Source organism: Danio rerio, chromosome 5, assembly GCF_052040795.2.
Source record: "Danio rerio strain M-AB ecotype USA chromosome 5, GRCz13ab, whole genome shotgun sequence".
Classification (NCBI taxonomy): domain Eukaryota; kingdom Metazoa; phylum Chordata; class Actinopteri; order Cypriniformes; family Danionidae; genus Danio; species Danio rerio.
Genome location: NC_141025.1, coordinates 41,096,952 through 41,120,820, shown reverse-complemented (window position 1 = coordinate 41,120,820; position 23,869 = coordinate 41,096,952). Strand labels below are relative to the sequence as shown.

Here is a 23,869-nt window from a genome sequence, read left to right as displayed (position 1 = left end):
ACATTTCTTTGGTTTGTCTTTGGGCCGTGACGTCACGGTTTATGGAACTAGTTCCATAAATTCGAACGCGCTTAATTAATCTAATTCCAAAGGCCAAAAAGGATCCACTACATATTGAGAACTGGCGTCCAATTTGTTTACTTAATACCGATTACAAAATTTTAGCTCAAATTTTTGCCCAAAGATTACAAAAGGTAATGAGTTATTTAATTGATGAATCGCAGTCTGGTTTCTTAAAAAACAGATTAATCTCTAATAATATAAGATTAATTTTAGACATAATTGATTATTCTGATTTTATTTCTGATGAAAGTTTTATATTATTTCTAGACTTTTACAAAGCATTTGACATGGTAGAGCACAATTTTATTTTTCGTTGTATTAAAAAATTTGGTTTTGGTGATTTTTTTTATAATGCTATCACGACACTTTATGCTAACAGTAATTGCTCCTTGAAATTTTGTTTTGGTACTTCAAGTCGCTTTAGCCTTCAGAGGGGTATCAGACAAGGATGTCCCATTTCACCCTATCTTTTTCTTTTGGCCACTCAAGTACTTTCTCAATATATTAAAACAAGTGCCTTAAAAGGAATTATCATTGCGGAAAGGGAATTAAAAATCAGCCAACTAGCAGACGATACTGCTCTCTTTTTAAGAGACGCATCTTGTGTCCCCTTTGCTATTAATACAATTCAATCCTTCTCCAAAGCTTCTGGTCTTTTTTTAAATTTATCTAAATGTGAATTACTTTCAGTAAAAGAATCTAGTCTTTCTACTATTAATAATATCCCAGTTAAAGATAATATAGTTTACTTGGGTATCTCTATTTGTACAAATGAAAAAGTTAGATGCTCTATTAATTTTGACCCTATTATTGAGAAAACTCATAGAAAATTAAACTTATGGCTCCAGAGGGATTTATCTCTGAGGGGAAGAATTCTTCTTACTAAAGGGGAAGGTATCTCCAGACTTTCGTATGCTGCTCAATCTCTCCATGTTGACAAATCCATTTTAAATCATACTGATAAAATATTATTTAATTTTATTTGGAAAAATGGTATCCATTATATAAAAAAATCGGTAATTATGAATAGCTTTGAGAATGGGGGTCTTAATATGCTGGATTTTTGTACATTTAATAATACTATCAAAATTAAATGGGGAAAAAATTTTCTCAAAAATCCAACCTCAATCTGGAATTTTATTCCAAATTACATATTTTCTAAATTTGGAGGGCTTAATTTCTTATTACTCTGTAACTATAAGGTTGAGAAAATACCAGCTAAATTATCTCAATTTCATAAACAATTTCTTCTTGCCTGGTCACTATTATACAAGCACAACTTTTCTCCTCACAAATATTTTATTTGGAACAACCAAAATATTGTATATAAAAACAAATCTCTTTTCTTTCAGCGCTGGTTTGAAGCAAATATTCTGCTTGTTAGTCAATTATTTAACTCAAATGGCCATTTATTAAATTATAACGAATTTCTTAATCGATTCAATATTCCCATCCCCCCTAAAGAATTTGCTGTGGTATTTGATGCTATACCATCTGGTGTTATTAGATTATTCCAAGGCATCCCCTATCCTTCTGTTTTACCTCTTTTAGACCCTTCTACTACAATGATTGGAAAATATTGTTTCTCTGCAACTTCTTCAAACAAAACAATACGTTTTTTATTTCTTAATGGAACTGTATCAGTTCCAAATGTTACTTTTTACTGGAATTATTTTGTTTCGGATGTTGATTGGAGAAAAATATGGCTCATCCCAAATAACTACTTAATTACAAATAAGATAAAAGAAGTTTCATTCAGAATTATTCACCGTACATACCCAGTCAATACTCTTTTAGTACGATATAAAAAAGATCTTAATATTAATTGTTCATTTTGTGGGCAGCACCCTGAGTCCCTGGTTCACTTATTTTGGCAATGCAATTACTCTAAGTTGCTTTGGAAAGACTTCTCACTTTTTATAATTGAGAATGTTGATGAGGAATTTTCCTTGCTGTGGGAGAATGTTTTATTTGGTTTTGTTGATTATGGAACGGGGGCTTTACATAAAAAGAAAACATATTTTCTTAATCTTCTTGTCTTATTAACAAAATTTTACATCCATAAATGTAAATTTTCAAACCAAAAACCTTTTTTTTATATTTTGCTTACTGAAATGCAGTATTACTTTGAAACAGTGTCTCTTTTACAAAAAAGGCTTTAAAAACAACTGAAATTTGTAAATTATATAATATTTTTCTTTAACTTGTAATGTATTTACCCCTCCTGTTTTTTTGTTGTTTGTTTGTTTATTTTTTGTTATCTGTTGTTGTTTCTTTTTCCAAAATTGTTGCTCTTTTTGTCTCTTTGATTTCTTGTTAACATACTGTGATTATATATTCTCACTTTCGTATATTAATTAAAAAAAAAAAAAAAAAAAATTCGAACGCGCGAAGCCAATCTCTCAGTTGTTACTGAACTTGCAAGAAAATCTGTAGTGTATCTCGACAGACCTCCAGAGTTTTTATAGCACAGTTAAATCTTTGACTTGTTTTTTTGAAAAATTTCCACTTATGAATTCTTCATCAACTAATCTAACTAAACTAACTCCGATCGCCGGACCAGCTTCAACATCAGTTGGAAGAATTACAGGTATTTCGAAATAGTATTTTTGTAAAATATTAAAATCATTTGATACTTTTGCTTTAAATATTTTAGGCCTAACGTTAATCGGATCATCCACTATTCGGTGTTGTTTCAGGCTAAGTTTGTGACTGTCCCTGAAAAAATTTTCAATTTGACAATTGAATTGTCAATGCAATTAAATCCCGTTTTAAAGTGACTTAATTTTGTCAGTTCTTTGGATGCAAGAAAAAACTACAGTTAACGAGGTGTAACTCTCAAAATGTAACCTACTATACATATTTAATGTAGCCTACATTGAAATATCAGATATATTTTTAAAAATCCTATATGACTTATTGAAAAACATAATGTTAGATAATCTGATCGTGAATTATTGCTTAGCCCTAGTTTGTACATGTTTAACTGTTAAAATGACTGTCTTTGTCTTTGTGAGAGAAGCTGAAATGGTTCCTGAAAGGATGATCAAATATCAGTTGTATTTTGTGTAACTATTATTGTATAAATGTTTGTTTTTTTTATATTATGAATGTATCATAATGTACAGATAACCACATTGTGCATCTGTTTACAGCTATGACAGAAAATCAAGACACCGAGCCCGTTCCAGGGCCATCAAAGACTGAAGGACCGTTGACTGAATTTGCTTCAATGCCAGTCGAGTCATCGAGTGTATCAGGTACATTTGGAACAGATTTATTCCTCAATGTTTTAGAAAAAAAATGTTTCCATTTGTGGGTGTTGTAAATGTTTATCACAATATATTTCTTAGTATCTGTTGATATAATATAATTCTGATATTGAGATAAACAATATTCAATCCTCCTGATGACTTAAGCATCGAAAAGGACCCGTGATCATTTTAACAGCACATAAAATTATGTTTTTTATGATTACGTTTTTGCACATATGCAGGTCCCTATAGCATAAGAAAATATTTTCATTTACTTTAGTAAAAAAATAAGAGTGGTACTTACTGATTCTGTTGTATATACTGATAATATTGATTAAAAAAAACGTACACAATGACCAGTGAAAATCTAGACATTCTCATAGCTTGTAATCAATAATGAAGTTGTTTCTTCATGCAAAATGGATTTGAGGATTGTAATTAAAATTGCTTTATTTTAGTGGTTTAGTGAAGACTGGTCATTTTTGATGCTTAAAGGGCAAACTAAGACCACAAAAGGGGTCAAAAAGCCTCTGAAAGACTTGACACTGAAAGTCTACAATTGCACCAGTTGACTGTCAAATGCTTTAATATCAGATATTATTTTAAAAATCCTATATCACTGTTATTGAAAAACATCTTGTGATATAAAGTGATCGTGAATTATTGTTTAGCCCAGTTTTTAGAGTAGTTTTATGTTGTAGTCGTATTTTGTATAACTATTATTGTATAAATGTTTGTTATTTTTATAAGTCTTTATATTATGAATATATCATAATGTACAGATAACCACATTGTGCATCTGTTTACAGCTATGACAGAAAATCAGGACTCCGAGCCCATTGCAGGGCCATCATCAATGACTGAAGGACCGTTGACTGAATTTGCTTCAATGCCAGTCGAGTCATCGAGTGTATCAGGTATTTTTGGAACAGATTTATCCCTCCATGTTTTATAAATGTTATTTAATTACTCGTTTGGGCCAAATATGAAATCTGCATATTTTGTAGTGGGTCTGGATGATATGACTAAAATGTTTATCACAATATATATATATTTTTTTAAATTTCCATCAATATTATATAATTCTGATAAAGATATAAACAATATTTAAAAGCCTCAGAAAAACTGCCAAAAATGCTTATGAAGAAAAAAAATTAAAACCTTCCCCTTTAGAGCTCTGTATTATTTTAGAAATAAGACCAGTGCAATTAATAGTTCACCTTTTATTTAAATTAGCATACAAACAAGAAACATGAGTTTTACATAGATAAACCCTTAAATCCTCAGATTTGTCTGGTTATTCCAATAGAGGCTATTTACATTGTGTTTATAAGAAGGTCGATGCTATTTACACTAATTTACACTATTTACACTAATAGTCAATAGAATTTAGATGCATCAGTATACTGTATGGGTGTATATTTACACTGAAAACAAGTTAATTGTGATTGTAAAAAAAAAAAAAAAAGAGTAATATACTGTACTTTACCTACCTTATAAACAAATAAAATGTGTTAATCGCTTATGTAAAGATGCAGGAACACATACTACAGTGTATAGAAGTGCCAATGCTGTTGTGCATGAGAGAATATACTTTACATGCAACAATGTTAGGGTTATGTCCCTTATTATAAATGTAAATATCTATAACAACAATCGTTTAAAATAAATCTGAAAAGAAACATTTTAAAGTAGAAATCAAATTATTACTATATTAAGTGCCAACTTTTTTTCTGGAGAAAAACGTAATTTTCAGCTTTTAAAATTGTCTGCACATTAAACTGGGATAAGTGGGTACACAAAAAATGTATGAATAAATACATTTCACACTTTGGATAATAATGCAGTATCAATATTGTAGTCTTTTTCTCATGGTGTCAGTCAGTGTCTTTCTGCTGGGAGTAGCTGGACTTTATATTTTGCCGCAGTACTGGGGGAAAATATAGACATACATTACAGTAGTTGTCTACACATTAATGTGCATTCTTACAATCAGCAATATTGTTTTTGGCAAAGAGGGTAGAACGCATGTGTTTTGACAAAAATGTTTGTGCACTAGTACTGTAGTTTTTACAAAACACTATAACAGCAGAATGTTACCTTTTCATCTGTTATCATCATCTGTGTGATCATATAGATCAGTATTAGAGCAGCTGTGTCAAACTCAGATTTCCAATTTTAGTTACAACATGCTCCAACACACCTACCTAACTATAGGTTTCATACAAGTATGAAAGACTTAATCAGTTTGAGCAGGTGTGTTTAATTAGATTAAAGCTAAATTGTAGAAATGCCCCTAATATTCGGCTAAAAAAAAAACAGCTAAAACCGGTTAACTGGTGTCACTCTGTCCAGCATTCTGGTTTTACTCTTTCTGTTGATGTATATAATCTGTTAGGATAGGACAATATTTGGCTGAGATAAAATTATTTGAACATCTACAATCTGAAGGTTCAAAACTGCCTTTAAAGCTGTCTAAATGAATTATTTATTGTTTTGATAGATTTACAGTAGAAATGTACAGATAATAATCTTCAAGGAACATGATCTTCTTTACTTAATATTCTAATGATTGTTTTCATAAAAGAAAGATCAACAATTTTGATACATAAAATGTATTTCTGGCTATTGCTAAAAATATTCTTGCGCAGCATAAGACTGGTTTGTGCTCCAGGGTTACAAATGTGTTTATTTTATTGGCTTGGATTTTTTTTTAAATTAGTAACCTAATTTATTGAGTTAAATTTAGAAAGTCCTACAAAATCTGATTATTTAATAAAACAATAAGTATTTATTTCAGTGCTATTTGAGGCAATTACCAACCAATGCCAAATTTATATTAATAATAAATGATTGTCCAGCCCTAGATTGTAGAGTAAAGTTTTATTTATAAGTGTAAAAAAGACTAAAGTTATGCAATGTTTTTCTGAGAGAAGCTGCAATGGGTGGAGAAGTATTTTTGCCAAGTATTTATTGTGTTTTTGTAACTAATGCTGTATACATGTTTGAGTTATTTTTTAAGTGATTATATTAAGAATGTTTATAAAATGTACTGATATATATCATCCCAACTGTGCACCAGGTTTGAGAAGAAATGAGGAGACTGAGCCAGTCCCAGGCCCATCAGGACTGCACCCTACACAGGCTACATCAGGTTCAAGGCTAATCAACCGATCGCCTGGATCAGGTACATCTGAAACAATGATTCTTTTTTATTGGTGTTTTTTAACAGCATTTATTATTAGCATTGATACTTGTAAAGTACAGAACAAAGTGGATTCTGGTTTTAGATGGTTTTAAATAATAGCTAAGGATTTCTGTAACAATTAGAACACTCCAAACATTATTTCAAATAAAGACAGGCACCCAAATACAGAATAACTCTTTTTTACATCTCTTACATTACTTTGTACACAGACTTTTTATTCTGCTTGTTCAGGCATAACAAGAATCTTAAATGAACATCTCTTATATCTTTCAGTGAAAAACAAGTATGATATGGTGAGAGAGCTGGGACGAGGACGCTATGGCATCGTCAAAATGGCAATACGAAAGTCAGATCAGCAAAAGGTATACCTCTTCTACACTTCCTCTGTTTTCTTTTTTAGTACAGTGACTGCAGATCAATAGACCTGTGCTCGCAATACAAGATTGAATGTTTATGCAAGAAGTTTACTAATGTTCTCCATCTTTTCATCCACAGGTTGCCATCAAGTTCATTGAAAGAAAGCAAAAAGCGAAGAATGTAACAACAGATTTAACAACAATGCATATTAGTATATGACACTGAATACAAATTATATTGAATATAAGACATTTAATTATATTTTTTCTCCAGCCTGGCTGTCCCAGAGAAGTGGTGCTACTGAGTATGCTCATGGAACCTCCAAGCACCTACACTGTACGCCTTTTTGAGTGGTTTCAAGAGAAAAAATGCTTTCACCTGGTCATGGAGTATCCAGAGCCCTGTGAACCACTGGCAAGTTTTCTTTGCCACTGCGGACACTTGGAGGATAGTGTTGCGAAGAGATTGATGGTCCAGGTTGTCCGTTGTGCTCAAGAGTGCATAAACCATAGGGTTTTCCATAATGACATGCACTCCAACAACATTTTAATCAATACAGCTTTGATGCAGATCAAGCTTATTGACTTTGGACTGGGACTCCGAATCAAGGGTAAGTTTTCCTTTGTCTTTTCACAGTTTTTTGACAGACGTTTACTGTGAGTAGACAAAAGCCTAAATGTCAGAGAGGGACTAGAAAACCTCTAGGACAGAAACCCAAGCAATTTAGAGTTTGATTTTCTTTTGAGTGTGCTTCACTGCTGTTTACTAACCTCAAAACTGTTTTTCTTACAGAACCAGAAGTGCATCCACACCACATTGGCACAACATGCTTACGACATGCTCTTGAAAGCACAGTGAAATCTGTGGGTGATCGTTTGGGTCAAATAGCTGTCCACGCCTATGTACCTAAAGGTGAGATAATGACACTAACAACACAATGACAATAACATTCAGTACATACAGTAAGCCCTCTGTATAATGTATCTATAATACTACAACATATCTGTCTATAAGGCTTGCCTTACGGTTGATGAACTGTATTTTAGAAGCTGTTTTGATACATGTGAACTCTGTGTGGCCTTGACTAACCAACTTTCTTCCTAAAATGCATATAGAATTGAAGAAATGTATTGCTGCTTGTGAAACTGCCAAGAAATGTTAATTCTGTCTTTAATTACTTACCCTCATGCCATTCCAAACCCCTGAGACCTTTATTCAGAGCACACGTTCACAAGCACAGTGCAATGTATACTCCAAATGCCTGAAAGCAACTTTTCAGTACATCAGTATACATCTTCTCTGCACAGTCCATGTGAATGTGTGCCTTACTTTGCAGACACTGAATATCTTGCGATGTTCAGTTTTTATCCAAATTATTCTAATTTGTCTTCCAAAACTGAACAAAAGGGGGTTTGTAAAAATGTGAGTGTGAGTAATTATGACAGAATAGGCCAGTGAACTTGTTAAAAACGCAGTTCCAGCCTCAGAGCATCTACCAGTTTCAGCAATTAACCCAGGAGTGCCAGCCAGTGTCGGCTCCAGCCCCAGAGCGCCTGCCGATGACGGCTCCAGTCCCCGAAGCACCTGCCATTGACGACTCCAGCCCCAGAGCACCTGCCAGTGTTGGCACAAACTTTAAATAAAGCTGTACTTTATGAATGCAAAGAAAATTTTCATATTGCAAGTGCATTTAGTGTCTTTAAGATAAATCTTCTACTATTTCCAAACATCCAGCAACATTTTTTTAAAAATAACACAAATTTAATCAAGTTATCTACAAAAACAGTGTTTGTAGCCCAAGGTATTTATGTCTTGAAAATATTAACTTCTACTTTTTATCTTTGTAAATTTACCGGGCAAAGTACTCCTCAGATCATTTATTTTACCCTGTTAAAAATGACAATTTTTGGACTAGATGGAATTTTAGCTGTTTACGCCTATGATGTAAATGCAAATGAGCTGGTTCTCCCTGCCCACTCCTAGGGATGTTGGTTTAGAATAAAACCAAACTTTAGGTGTCAGATGAGCACAGCAAAATGACAAATAGAGACTGAGAGACTGATGAAGCAGAAAGCCACAGTCACGAGTTCCAAAGTTCAGACCGAAGCAGGAAGTTTCCAAATGGTTATTTGATGTAGTTGTTGTGAAGTTTATTCAGCCTTCCTGCAACGATAAATGAACCACACAAAAATGCTGTTACAATGCTCAAAGTGCAAGCACAGACACAGAGAGGCAACATGTTGCACTGTTTTTGTCTATCTACTTGCAGCAAATGGGACAGAATGCCCACCAAACAGTTAAATGTATCCTGCTGTATAGAAATTCATTATAGCTAACCCTGCAAACAGGCCTGTGCTGGTCTTTGATAAAGAGTGTGCTTGCTGAAGAGATACATGTAAGCTGATTTAAACCCAATTCCCAGTTATATCACTTGCAGAGGAAGTGCAGCAATAAGGATCTGGAGTTCCATTTGGCTCTGGAGTGAATACTACTTGTCTTAATGGGCTCCCTTTGGCCTAGCATCTTTTTCTCTGAATGACCAAGCTCATTGAGTACTAAACCTTGAGAGTATGCTCGAGTGACATTGTTTGTTGCAGAGGTGTTGTTTGTGTTTAGAGCACCATTGAGTGAATTTGTCATTTTCATTCTTTTCATAAACACGTCCCCATCTTCTCTTTGCAAAAAGTCTTACAAAGGGTGAACATACCCTTCATATTGTTTTACAACAAAATGTACTCAAACTTCGCATCTTGCATCACTAGTCTTATCTAATTTCTTGAGCATCCACTTTTAACCTTAGCCTGCCGGCATCACTAGCTAGGCTATATCCCTACTGCTGTTTTGCGCTCTTTAACATTTTTTGTTTCACCCTCTATATGTCACTTGTCTGTCTAACTTTGATCGGAGGCGAAGAATCGGGTAAGGCAAAACATCCAGATGATCCAGCCAGTCGAGCTCCAGTAGAAAAGAGTTGTGCTCGAAACCTTCTGGGCTGACACTTTCTCATCTGAGGTAAGTCTTGCAGAATAATGTCAACACTCATTTAACCACAGAAGACAGTGTGTGTAGGCCAGTGCCATAGCACAGAACTAATAAGAAATGTCTGGCATCAGCTGTATCCGTAAAGTATTTATAGCGCTTAGCTTTTTCCACATTTATTTATGTTACTGCCTTATTCCAAAATTGATTAATTTATTTCCTCAAAATTCTATACACAATATCCTGTAATGACAATGTAAAAAACTATTTTTTGAAACTGTTGCAAATTTATTACAAATAAAAACCCTGAAAATCACATGTACATGTAGCCAGAAATATAGTAAGATAATGGAAGGCCACAGGAACAGTTCTTGTGAAGGAAAGATGTGCTAGCTAGACCAAGAAAAATATCTGAAAGTCAAAGACGAAGAATGGTTAGAATAGTCACAGACAAACCACAGACCAACTCTAAAGAGCTGCAGGAACATCTTGATGATATTGTCATTGTGATTTATTCCACAGTTCAGCGCATTCTTCACAAAGAACAGCTTAATGGAAGGCGATGCAGAAGAAGCCTTTTCTGTGTTCTGCCAACGAGAAGAGTTGTTTGAGATATGCTAACGTTCATCTGGACAAGCCTGAATCATTTTGGAAAATATGCTGTGGACAGATGCCCCATCCAAAGGCACTTTGCATGGTGGAAATAAAACACAGCATTTCATGAGAAGAAAAAACTCCCTACTGTAAATATGGTGAAGGGTGCATCATGCTGTGTGAATATGTGGCAAGCACAGCTACTGGAAACCTTGTCAGAGTTAAAGGTCGCATGGATTCCACCCAGTATCAGCAGATTCTGAAGAATAATGTTCAGAAATCAGCAAACGGGCTGAGGTTACGGCAGGGTTGGATGTTTCAGCACGACAATGACCCAGAACATGGTTCCAGATTTACCAAGTAATTCATGCTTAGACACGATACAATGTTCTAGAATGCTGGGATGGCCATTCTAGAACATTTTGTCGTGTCTGAGCATAACTTGAACATCATCGAAAATTTATGGATTGATTTGAAAAGCACTGTTTGTGCTTGGCACAAACTTTTGCAAGAAGGAATGTTCCAAAATGCCATCTGCGGCTTCCGGTTCCGGCGAGTGAGGGAATGGCAGCATAGTGCATCGTCTCCTCCGACGAAGATATTAATAACCCCACTTAAACTTGAGAAAAACCCCTAACTGTTTCAAAATAATCGATAATAGTGGGGCAACAATGGAGACGAAAAAAAAGAGCAGGAAAACCAACACGGAACTTGTGGAAATTGAAGGCAGACAGCAAGTAGGCACCGCTGGAACACATGCGTTAGCACAGCAACACAATGCTAATCGTCAACAGCCTAGTAACCCTGACAACACGTATATCAATCTGGAACGAATCCTGGAGGAAATTCAAGACTTTCGGAAGGACAACAACCGCCAGTTGGATGAAATCAAAACCGAATTAAATAAGACTAATCAAAGAATCAGCCACGCAGAGGATCGTATTGAAGAAACTGAAACCCGATTGCAAAACGTGGAGGAAATCATGCAAAAAATCATTAAAATACAATCGCAATTGGAAAACAAACAAATTGACCAAGAAGGCAGATCAAGAAGAGACAATATAAGGATATACAACGTGCCTGAAGATGCAGAGAAAAACTCTATGGTTGATTTCGTAGAACAACTGTTGCGGGACACTTTGGATTTTCCCCCAGACAGGGAGCTGTATGTAGAAAGAGCCCATCGGGCGCTCGTGCCGAAACCCAGAACGAATGCAAAACCTAGATCGATCATAGTAAAATTCCTCAGGTACAGAACGAAAGAAGAAGTGATCCGGAAGGCATGGGCGAAAAAAGAAATCCTCATGGGAGAGCAAAAAATATACTTCGATCATGACTATCCTCCCGCGGTTCTCCAGAAAAGGAAGGATTACTCACAGGTGAAAAAAGTACTTAAAGAAAAGAAGATCCGATTCCAAACTCCATATCCAGCAAGACTACGGGTGTACTATGAGGACGGGGTTCACACGTACCATACAGCTGAAGAGGCATACACAGACATGGTGAAAAAAGGGTTCCGATGGAAAAAAAGCCGCAGACAGAATCGTTAATGGAACAACTCAAACACACGTCGTGGGAAACTGTCTCGCATAAAAAGACAAAAGAGAAAACAAATCAACAAGCGACTGACATCCGAGAGCGTCTACAGGCATATAGAAGATAATTTAAGTCTGTCTACGCCATCTGCAACAAACACTTGAATTGGTACATTTTTATGAACCGCAAAACTTGAGATAATTTCTGCTCTTTTTTTTCTTTTTTTTTTCTCTGTATCGCTCAATAATGTCATATTACGTCGGACACGTGAGGTATGTTTTCTTTCATCTCATGTAAATACGGTGAACTGGGGGGCCCTGAATATCACCACAGAAAGAAAGGTCTCCCTCCCACGCTAGATATCATCAGACTGTCCCAGGGTTGTTTGTTTGAGACCCCTAACTTGGAAGCTCAATATGTTCATCAGGTTCTTGTAGTGTTTGTTATTGTTTCGTATATTGTTCTCCAGGGTTATTGTCTTCCTTACTCAAGAGATATTGAAATACTAAACCAACATAAGTGACGAGACAAAAATAATTTCATTTAATGTTAATGGCCTACTTAATCCAATCAAAAGGAAAAAAATATTGACTAAAATGAAGAAAGAAAATGCCCATATAGTATACTTACAATAGACACACCTGAATAATTCAGAACATGAAAAACTTAAAAGAATGGAATTTACCCAGATCTATTACTCATCATACCCTACAGGGTACAGGAGAGGGGTTATAATATTGATTTCTCATAAAGTTATTTTTGAAAAAAAATATGAATATGCTGACAAAGAAGGTCGTTTTATTCTGGGTAAGGGCAAACTAAATGGAACATATGTTATTTTGTTAATATTTATGGTCCTCCTAATAGTAAAATTAATCTCTTTCAAAATATATTTCAGACCATAGCCTCTGAAACGCAGGGTATTCTGATCTGTGGGGGTGATCTAAATATACACCTACAACCTGATTTAGACTCCACAAATAAGAAAATAATTTTTCCCAAACCTATTCTTCGGAAAATTAATGTAATGATGAATGATATTGGCATAATTGATATATGGAGAGACTTGTATCCAAATACAAAAGATTATACACATTTTTCTTCTCCGCATAATACTTACTCAAGGATTGATTATTACCTTATGTTTAAAACAGATAGAGCCAGAGTTACGAGTTGTGATATTGGAACTATAGATATTAGTGATCATGCTCCAGTCTATTTAAAACTACAATTAAATAGCAAATACAAAGACACACTATGGAAATTTAAACTAAACCTTCTTAATAATCCAAAGAGGTCACTCCTCCTATACTGTGGGATGCCGCAAAAGCAGTATTAAGAGGGAAAACTATATCATTTGCTTCACGAAACAAGAAACTCCGGCAACAGGAATTAAACAAATTACAGCATCAACTAAAATCATTAGAAAAGGAACACAAGATTAATCAAAACCCAAAAATATTAAAACAAATTAAAAAAGTACAGAATGAAATTAATATGCTATATACTCAAGAGGTTGAGAAAAAAATATCATTCCCCAGGCAAAAATATTATGAAAGTGGCCCCACATTTATGAAAATATTGGCATGGAAATTAAGAAAACAACAAATAGACCAAACAATATATAGAATCAGAGATCCTGTGACCAATACAATACAAAACAAACAAGAGAATATTCAAACTGTTTTTGAAATGTTTTACAAAAAAATTATACTCTAAAATGCCTGAAGATAAAAACAAAGAAATTGACATTTTTCTTGATAAATTGGAACTACCAACACTAACTGATGAACAAAACAAATTATTGACAGCAGAAATAACAGAAACCGAAGTAAAAAAGGCCATTACTAAGCTTAAATTTAACAAATCTCCAGGACCAGATGGATTTACTGGGGAGTGGTATAGGGCATTCCAAAAAGAGATAATACCCATCTTGGCCCGGTCCTATAATTGGACCCTAAAAAATGTGACTGTTCCACCATCATGGAAAGAAGCAATAATATCTATCAGATATAATTAACTAATAGATATAATTAAAAAAGCTCACACATCAGGTATAAAGTACAAAATAGTCCCTCTGATATATAAGAGTCTGAGAAGTATGAAAACACAATCCACAAATTATATAAAAGAAAAATGGGAGACAGAAAGTGGAACAACATTCACTGATGAAGAGTAGACAAATATATGGGAATTTCAATGGAAATCAACAAGCTCATTAAACTGGAAAGAAAACTGTTGGAAAAACATTATTAGATATTTCAAAACACCAGCACTAACAGCTAAATATACAAATAAGTCTCCAAAATGCTGGCGTAACTGCGGATGCAATAAAGCAAACCATTATCATATCTTTTGGGAATGTATGTATATTCAAGAATACTGGAAAGAAATACAGGAGGCTCTTGAACATATATTTGAATAAGATATACCTCTAGAAAGTAAATTGTTATATTTTGGCTGTGTGGATCCAGATATGGTAACGGCAGACAATAAATACCTTATGCGTGCTCTCATGGCTGCCAGCAAAAAAGCAATCACACGCTAATGGCTACAGCAAGAGCGACCAACCCTTAGTAATTGGATAGACGCAACTATTGAGATTTATACAATGGAAAGAATCACCTTTGTTGTCAACTTAAAGAAAGATATATTCCTGAGAAAATGGAGGAAATGGGTTGAATATATTTTAGTTAGAAGACCTGACTTTATTGCTATAAATGAATAGAAGATGATGCTCTGATAGATAAATATATGCTAATGCATGTACATGTATATGATTACACTTATTCATATTATAATGTGTCCCCATATGTATAATGAAGATGGCCACTTCAGATTACTCTTGAAGAAAATATATTATGACATGTGTTCTAACCCTGGATGTAAATAGTGTTTTAATTTTTATTTATTTTTGATTATTGTATTTTTATTTAATTTTTTTCCTATTATTATTATTATTGTTTATTTATTTATCTATTTATATATATATATATATATATATATATATATATATATATATATATATATATATATATATATATATATATATATATATTTTAAGTTATTTATTTATTTTATTTTTCTTCTCTTTATGCTGTTTTTCACTTGATAATTTACAAATTTTGAGTACTACTGTGTAGTAAATACACCTGACAATAATGCACGTAATTTTTATACCACCTAAGTTCACATACTGAGATACCAATGTACCTTAAAATGCCGTATGATTGTACTCAATTGAATGTTCAAAATAAACATAAAGTTGCAAAAAAAACAAAATGCCATCTGCAAGAATTCAGGGACTTATCCTTAACTATAAGATGAGTCTACAGGCTGTAATTTCAGCAAAAGGTGGCAGTACAGGAATTGATGAGGAGGTAGATGAGGAGGATGAGGCAAGATGAGGAGGTAGTCATGTTTTGTTTACGCTCTCACTATCTTTAACTTTATTAACACCAATTACACGCGAGTATACTTTGAAAAAGACATAACTTTGTCTCCACTAATATCCTGCATCTACGGCAAGCTGATTTGTATTAAAATGGCAAGCTAAAGTTTCAAAAAAAAAACGACGACAAGACAGATGCAGCTTGATAGTCCCAACGTAAAGCAAGCTAGCATGGAGGCCACTGCTAACGCTACAAGTAACAGTTGTACAGACCAAACTTCGCTAGAGGACAATATACTTCTCCAGCTGGTTAAGACTGAACTTATATCAGAGACCATTAAAACGGAGATGTCGCGCTTTTGGTCTGAGATCGGATTGATTGTCGAAACATTCCGTTCGGAAGTCAAAACCAAAATGGATGCTCTACAGTTAGAGATAGCGGGACAAATCCATTCCGTTCAAACTAAGCAATCCGGTATGACTGACACTATGGAGAAAATGGAAACAGTGCTCAACTCCCACCATGAATCGCTCAAAACAATGGAATCTACAGTTTCAAATCTAAAAAACCAAATACAAAAGCTGCAAGAGCAGCAACAAGATCTCGAGAATAGGAATCTTCGCCAAAATCTGCGAATAATCGGCATACCTGAAGACGTGGAGAAGGGCAGGCCCACTGACTTCATGTCTGGTTTCTTCTCAGAGGTATTAGATGAGGATTTACCGGTGGTATTAGATCGCGCTCACCGCTCCCTCGCTCCGAAACCCCGCGAGCTTACATTCCGCGGAGCACGGGTCCATATTAAAATTTACCATTGGTATAGTGGTATAAAAATATACCACCCAATTTACTGTAGGGTCCGCCTGTTTGGTCCAACGGCGGCAACCAATCAGACGGCAGAAGGATTCTTGCGCGTCACTGTCTTCTTTTAAGCACAAATAGTATTGAGTTAAATACATATATAAGTTTGATATGAGTATATCTTTCGTTTTATCTGACTCCAATAATAAAACATTGAGAAGGTTATTTTGTTTCCGTTCACATTAATTTAGATTATGATTGAATATTCTCTTCGGTTCATCATTTTATGTTATTCTCGTTCATTGGGATCTCTATAACATCCTGAATCTTGTACCGGCCGAGTATACAATTTCTTAAGCACAAGCATGTCAGTCTTGGTCACTAAACAGTGGCGATTGACCGCTATCCTAAAAAGGCAGAACCCTACTTACTCAGATTAGGATATTTTTTATGCGGTCCCCATAGGTCTGCTACCTCCTAAATCAGACAGAGCTATTTAGTCATATAACGATCATTACTATAGAATTAAGCAGACCAGTCGTACTTAAACTAGTAGTAACTTTGAATAATCACTATACTATCTAAATAGTATTAAAAGTTTATCGGGTGAAGGACTATCCCCTTAGATATCCTTTTACAGCCTAAGTATACATGAATAAATGCCAATTTGTTAGTCGGAGCTCTAGAGACATCGTGTAACATGCCGCAATGCTCCGTCTACCGTGTTCTAGTCCGCTACTAACCTGAACAGGGGCTTGTGGTGCTATGAAATTACCACAATCTACTAAAGTTAATAACACGAACTCTGTTTGAATCATTCAAAACATAACAATTTATTAGTCAGGTAAATGTATTATGCCAATTCAATCAGTCAATTCATAAACGATCAATACAAAACATCAAATTATCAAAGATAAATCCAAGATGAAAAAGATGCATTCCTGACTTTGAAATATACATAACATGGAGCAGACCCCATGTTATGGGCTGATCTGGTTAGGCAGAATCGCCCTGAGTTTTTCTTAGACCTTACCTTAAATAATCCAAGAATTCCCTCAAGGAAGGGGGTGTGAATAACAAAGAAGGCATTCACACTTAGTGTAAAAGTCACACCCCTCACAGTGGTTCAAAAGATGCCTGAAGTTATATATTTATTGTTCTGATTATGTCTATTTCTGAGAGAATGAGACCATTGTACCAATCGCACTGAGACATTTCAAATGATATCAAACATGATAGTTAAAGTCAGTTTGGTTAATCTAAAACATTGAAATGACCATATGCGTGAGTTAGGGGGATGAAGCTGAGTTCAGCAATTTTAGATGCAAATGCAGCAGGAACTAGTTTTTCACGCATTCCCCCTTGGTGGGTTGTGAAGTCACCAGTCTCTGTTTTCAGCTCATGTTTCGAATTGTCAAAGATATCAGAATATTTGCAATATTTCAATTCTTACATTACCATTTGTGGCTAAAGAACTGGAACGTGTGGTGGTGAGCCAACTCCATAACCATCTTCATGCAAACACTCTATTTCAGAAATTTCAGTCTGGTTTCAGAGCTGGTCACAGTATTGAAACTGTCCTAGGGTCGTAAACGACCTTCTTCTAACTGCAGATAGTGGGGCCTGTGACATTCTCGTCTTATAAGATCTCACTGCTGCTTTTGACACCATATGTCACAGTATACCTCTGGACAGGCTCAGGAAGTAGATTGGTTTGTCTGGTACAGTTTTTAGCTGGTTTGTCTCTTATCTGGCTGACCTCTCTGCCTGTCTTTTAGAAATTAAATCTTGGATGAGTCTAAACTTCCTTAAATTAAACAGTTCCAAGACTGAGGTCTTATTAATTGCCACCCCTACTAAGCTTAGCCAGCACAAGGATTTTACACTTTTGGTTGATAATGTTCAACTGTCTCCTACTACCCAGGTGCGTAATCTTGGGGTGCTCTTTGATGCACAGCTCAGTTTTAACTCCCACTTCAAACACTTAACAAAAACTGCCTTCTTTCATCTCCGCAATATTGCACGGATCAGACCATTTCTCTCACGACCTGATGCAGAGAGGCTTATCCATGCCTTAATCACATCATGTCTGGATTTCTGTAATTCACTTTTTGGGGGTTTACCTACAAGTTCTCTCAGAAGACTACAATATATACAAAATTCTGCTGCACGGGTTCTAACACACACATCATCACGCCACCATATTTCTCCTGCGCTACAACAATTACACTGGCTTCCTGTTAAATCACGGATTGATTTTAAGACCTTGATTTTAACTTTCAAAGTAGTGCATGGGTTAGCACCCAGTTACATCTGTGACCTGGTGACCCTCGCCACCCCAGCCTGCAGTCTTCGTTCTGCATCGGGGCTTACTTTGCATCAACCACGGTGTAAACTTAAGACCATGGATGGGAGGGCTTTTTTACACAGGGCACCTAAGCTTTGGAATGAACTCCCCATCAGCATTAGGAATGTTGCCTCTCTGGATTGTTTTAGGGTGCTTTCACACCTACACTTTTGTTTCGGAACGTATCTCGTTTGCCCAGTTAGCGCAGTTCGTTTGGCATATGTGAACAGGGCAATTGCGCTCTGTTCCGCGCCAAAGTTATCGCTCCGAGATCGCTTGAGTGAGGTGGTCTCGGCTTGATTGAAACGAACCTTGGAGCGGTTCGATTACAGTGAGAAAGCAATCTGATCCGAGAGCAGTTATATCACAGTGTTTTATGGATATGTAATAGGCTTACGGTTATATGAAGAAAGTATTATGAGTAGGGTGGGAAGTTTCGTGAGTCTTCGGTTGCCCGCAAACGAGTGATGATCTCCTGGTAATCTCGCGTCTCCCTCCCGGTCCTCAAATAGGCATCGTCGCGCACCCTTCTCACCCCTCCCCACCGCATCTCTCCTCAGACACGTCGCGTGTGCGCACCGTCAATCACCACCAAACCACCACCTCTCCTGACAGCGTAGCGGGACGCTGCAAAATAAACCCTGACACTGACCAATGTAAGAAGAGTTTACTCGCACGTGACTTGTTTTAGCTCTTTTGGTCCGATCAGAAACTTTGCATTGTGAAAGCGAACCACTCCAAGAGCAAAGAGCAACAATGTAACAATTGTAATTTCTGTTTCGGAACAACTGAATCGATTCACAGGTGTAAAAGCACCCTTAACAAACTTCTTAAGACTCACTTTTTTAGTATTGCTTTTAACTTAGGATGATCATTTTGTTTAACTTTTTATTTTTATCCTATGGTCCATGTTTTTATTGTTTTATTGCATATTTTATTGCTGTGCTGTTTTGCTTGTATTGTGCTTTAGTATTTTGCCTGTAGCTCTTTGTGTATAAGAAAAGCGCATTACAAATAAAATATTATTATTATTATTATATATTTCCTGACATGAGTGCCGAACTGAGCCGCAGAAGAGCAGCCTTTAACTCTGTGAAAATCAAACTTAAGCAGTTTGGAATTTCTTACGGCGTTTACCACCCAGCAGATCTACGGTTTACTTTTGAGAACACTAGACCTTCTTTTAAGTCACCATTGAGCTTTTAAGTCACTACTTCGAGCGACATATCAAACCAAAAATGAATACACTCCTCACGGATTAGTTTTTCAGGACCGTCTTGTTATCTACCTTAGTGCCTTTTTTATGTGCAGGGCACTAACTTTTTAATTTTTTATCATCATTATTATAACTATTTTATTTCATTTATTTGTTTATTCTTTATGTCACTGAACACTATATTCACTCAGCCAATCTATTTTTGTTAATAATAATTTATTTTTTATTTGTTTGGAATCGTATATGGCTGAGAGTCTAGTTTGGTTTTACAAAAATCTCTTTTCAATAAGATTTAAAAAAAAAAAAACAATTGCGTGTTAAAAGACATTTTAAGATGTTGAGCGTTCAGAAGAAGTCCTATGCGTTTGGAAACATAAAAGGTCAGTTACATGTGGGATGTTCTTTTTCTTTTGCTTCTTGTTTGGGAAGCTGTTTGGGGGATGGTTTGGGTTCAAAGTGTTCGTTTTATATCTAGATTTATTCATGTTTACTTACTCCTTTTTGTTAGATGATAAGCTGCTAACTTCTGTTACTGATTGTAAATATGAATCTATCGTAATCTCAGATCATAGCCCAGTTGCACTAAAACTAGCTTTTCCCAAGTCACTAATTCGGAAGACATGGCACTTGAACAACTTTATTCTTTCTGATTCATCCTTTGTAGACTTAATTAATAGTAGAATTGATTTTTTTCTGTCTGTCAATGACACTTCAGATGTTAATAAATCTATAGTTTGGGATTCTTTAAAAGCTTATATTAGAGGAGAAATAATTGTATTTACATCTTGGAACAGGAAAAAAAGAAACCAGCAATTAAATGATCTTATGAATCAAATTAAACTATTAGACCACAAATGTGCAAGTAAACCATCTCCTGAAATGTTTAAAGAGAGAACTTAGATACAAACAGAAATTGACCTAATAACATCTGAACAAGCAGAACGACTTCTGCTCCAATCCCGCTCCAAATTATATGAGCAATCAGACAAGGTGCGTTGCGAGGGTCGAAAGGGATAAGGGGCTTAGCCCCAAAGAAGTTTTGAAAGAATAAATTTTAATTCACCCCACTAATATACCTAATCTAATCTAATCTTATTAACAGGATTAAAATGGTTAATAAATAAAGGGTTTTTGTGACTTGTAAAACCAAAAGGAAAAAAAAACATTGATAAATTAACCTACTTCTCATTTACTAGTCTGTTATGCGCCATATCATACCTCTTGAGCCTCCTATCTTCTCCTGATTTGCAGTTTCTGTTTGTTTTTTGAAAATGTAATTTTCTGCATGTCTTCAAATCTGAAAATATAATTTATTTTATAGTGTGAGTTGTTATCCAATGTGATACAAAGCTACAAACATGTTCATTTGGACAGAGTGATTAACTGAGATGTAGTGTTGTCAAGATACTGGAATTTCTAAATTCAATACCTTGCAAAATATTGATATTCAATAGGCTACTGTTTTTATATAATAACAATTCTATCAATAATAATAATAATACAAAAAATAGTAGGCTACAAAAAATAAAAATAAAGATCTATATGCTAGAAATATGTGAATTTTTTTTCAGTTTTCCTCAAAATAGGGTGATGTGGGCATTGTAGCACTTTAAATGCATGTAATGCCTGTTTTATTCATACTTGAGCAGAAATTCCATATATGCCTCACAAAAGTAGTAGAACATTCTAGGAAATCCCTAATATGGGTGAAGGCATTCAGCTATTGTTGTAATAGAATGAAAATAAGATCTGAATAAACATAAAAAGGCTTTAACTGATCATTTTTCACGACTGCGACAATAAATGTTTTATAAAGTTGAAGTCGGAATTATTAGCCCTCCTTTGAATTTTTTTTTTTTTTATATTTCCCAAATTATGTTTAACAGAGCAAGGAAATTTTCACAGTAGTCTATGTCTGATAATATTTTCCTTTTGAAGAAAGTCTTATTTGTTTTATTTCAGCTAGAATAAAAGCAGTTTTACATTTAAAAAAAACATTTTAGGGTCAAAATTATCAGCTTCGCCTGGTCCGTATTGTCTCTCTAAAGTAGGTTGCAACTTTAAGGCTGGTTGTAATGTATAGGCAAAAGAAAACTGAAAAACAGCATAAATTCTGTATTCGGAAATATGAACTTACCAGAAATAAAGGAAATAAACCGCAATGCATACGTTTTTTAAATAAAAGTATTTGATTGTTTTAGTACTAAATGTACAAATCGTTACAAATAGCATTATATTTCGCGGTATTAGAATGAAAGACCAGAAAAGGCCTGTGCAGTATGATCGGAAGTGGACAAAAGGCTTTTAAACGGCATGTTCTTAAACTTGAATGCGTCTCTTGTTTACCTGTGATCCTAACAAGTAAAAGTTGTCTTATTAGCGGTAAAGAGGGCAGCATCAGTCTTATTAAATTGGCCGACTTCCCATGTTGCATCTGCGTAGTCATCCTTGCCTTTCTCGTACTGTAGTAATCTTCATAAACTAGCCCACAGAGCGCGATAGCCTTGATAAGGCCGCACACTGCAGTACGCAATGAGGGAAAAATAGACTGATTGCATCAAAAAGGCACTAATATTATTGCTCAAAGACAAGAAATAATATAGATCGCACCACCAAACACATGGAAACAAAAGTAACGACCGTGATTATAAAAATGTAAGAAATAGAAAGTATAGATATTTGTGAAAAATATAAGAAGTAAAATGTTCATAGAGAAATAAGTAGTGGAGTAAAGTGCCGATACCAGAAATATCTACTGAAGTACAGTAACAAAATATTTGTACTCCGTTACTTTACATCTCTGTGGACCAGGCCCTTTGTTAGAAAAACTTGTTTTATGTTAGTCAAGGATGTGCAAGTGTCTCCCATGCAGATAAGTGGGCTTGACAAACCAATCGTAGGACACACTCTTCATGTCTTAATGCACCAAGCATTTTGTTAGAAATGATTCTGTTTTATATATTTGCATATATAGTGTCTCTTTTCATTTATAACACTTTATATTCACCTTGACATTGATATCTCTAGTTCAAAAACATTACGAATGGCAGCTAAGCAAAATTTTTTTTTCTCTTTTTCCACCTGGACATGCCTATCCAAAGGCCTCTAGAGATTGTTCAGTGTCACTAGATGAGATCCAAGACCTGTGAAGAGATGATGCCTACCATCCAAAAAGTTTGAGGACAACACACACCTAATCCACTTCATTGATCATGTACACATGGATATGTGTACATGATCAACTATGTTTATATGTTATATAGACTATGTTTATATACAGTACGTTTAACTGTTAAAGTCATTAGTAATTAGTTCAAGTTATTAGTAACTAATAGTAATAAGGTTATAGTAACTAATAATCTTCATTTTTCTGATTTTGATTGTAATGCAATAATGTGCATCTATCGTAAAGCTGCTTTGAAACAATAATAATTTGTGAGAAGCGCTATAAAAATAAACTTAATTTGTATTAAACATAATTAAGGAACAGAAATTAAAATCCATTTTTAGGAGAGTGGAGGTAAAATGCTGCTGTAGTTCTACTTAAATCAAAGCTAATTTAGTTCAGTTTCATTCAATTTAGTTTAATACAAATGTCATTTTTGAAGCTGCTTCAGTTTCATTCACGCCAGTTTAATACAAATGTTGAAGCTTTTTTTTTATTAACAAGAACCAGCATGTACAGTTTTCTTATACAATAAATTCACTTTACATTTTCTTAACAAGAATAAAATAAGAAAAAAATAGGTTAAAGGAAAAGAAAGAAAAAAGAGGGGTGAGGGTACATTATTATCAAATTACACACAGTCACTTTTGAAGCTGCTTCAGTTTCATTCACTTCAGATGAATTCAAATGGGCGAAGCTGTAGTCTGGATGTTGGAGGAGTTGATAAGTATGAGCATCCATCGTGGATATGGTGCAGGTCGAAATACCCGCTGACAGGCTTATTGACACTTTTGGTGACACATCTGGAGGGCTTGACTGGGGATAGGGTGTAGGTCCAAGTAGATCACCAGGCAGGTGTTTAGACAGCCAACAGGATCAATGCAAAGATTCATCTAAACCTTTAGTATAGTGACACAACATCTGACAGACAGAAGCCGTTGCACCTGTTAATATGC

At 35.0% G+C, this 23,869-nt stretch overlaps 1 protein-coding gene across 6 annotated transcripts; it reads left to right on the top strand.

Annotated features, from left to right (window-relative positions):
• The first annotated feature begins 73 nt into the window (after positions 1–73).
• Positions 74–11,849, top strand: LOC137490154 (serine/threonine-protein kinase pim-2-like). 6 transcript variants are annotated; one of them, XM_087253827.1, is made up of 10 exons: positions 78–194; positions 3,219–3,323; positions 4,127–4,234; positions 6,400–6,504; positions 6,799–6,887; positions 7,021–7,062; positions 7,156–7,492; positions 7,675–7,794; positions 9,790–9,894; positions 10,384–11,849. In XM_087253827.1, the coding sequence occupies exons 2-9, from the start codon at positions 3,221–3,223 to the stop codon at positions 9,876–9,878; spliced, it is 993 nt and encodes a 330-aa protein (XP_087109953.1). In that variant the 5' UTR covers positions 78–194; positions 3,219–3,220; the 3' UTR covers positions 9,879–9,894; positions 10,384–11,849. The 6 variants fall into 6 exon arrangements, with proteins under 6 accessions (XP_087109954.1, XP_087109953.1, XP_087109956.1 ...); XM_087253830.1 differs by lacking the exons at positions 9,790–9,894; positions 10,384–11,849 and adding exons at positions 2,627–2,653; positions 7,998–8,552 and having other exon boundaries at positions 83–194; XM_087253828.1 differs by lacking the exons at positions 9,790–9,894; positions 10,384–11,849 and adding an exon at positions 7,998–8,552 and having other exon boundaries at positions 74–194.
• Positions 11,850–23,869: the final 12,020 nt, after the last annotated feature.

Coding starts and splice junctions, on each gene's coding strand:
- LOC137490154 (XM_087253825.1), top strand. CDS start 2,575: ATGAATTCTTCATCAACTAATCTAACTAAACTAACTCCGATCGCCGGA. Junction 3,324..4,126: donor CGAGTCATCGAGTGTATCAG/GTACATTTGGAA, acceptor ATCTGTTTACAG/CTATGACAGAAAATCAGGAC. Junction 6,505..6,798: donor CAACCGATCGCCTGGATCAG/GTACATCTGAAA, acceptor TATATCTTTCAG/TGAAAAACAAGTATGATATG.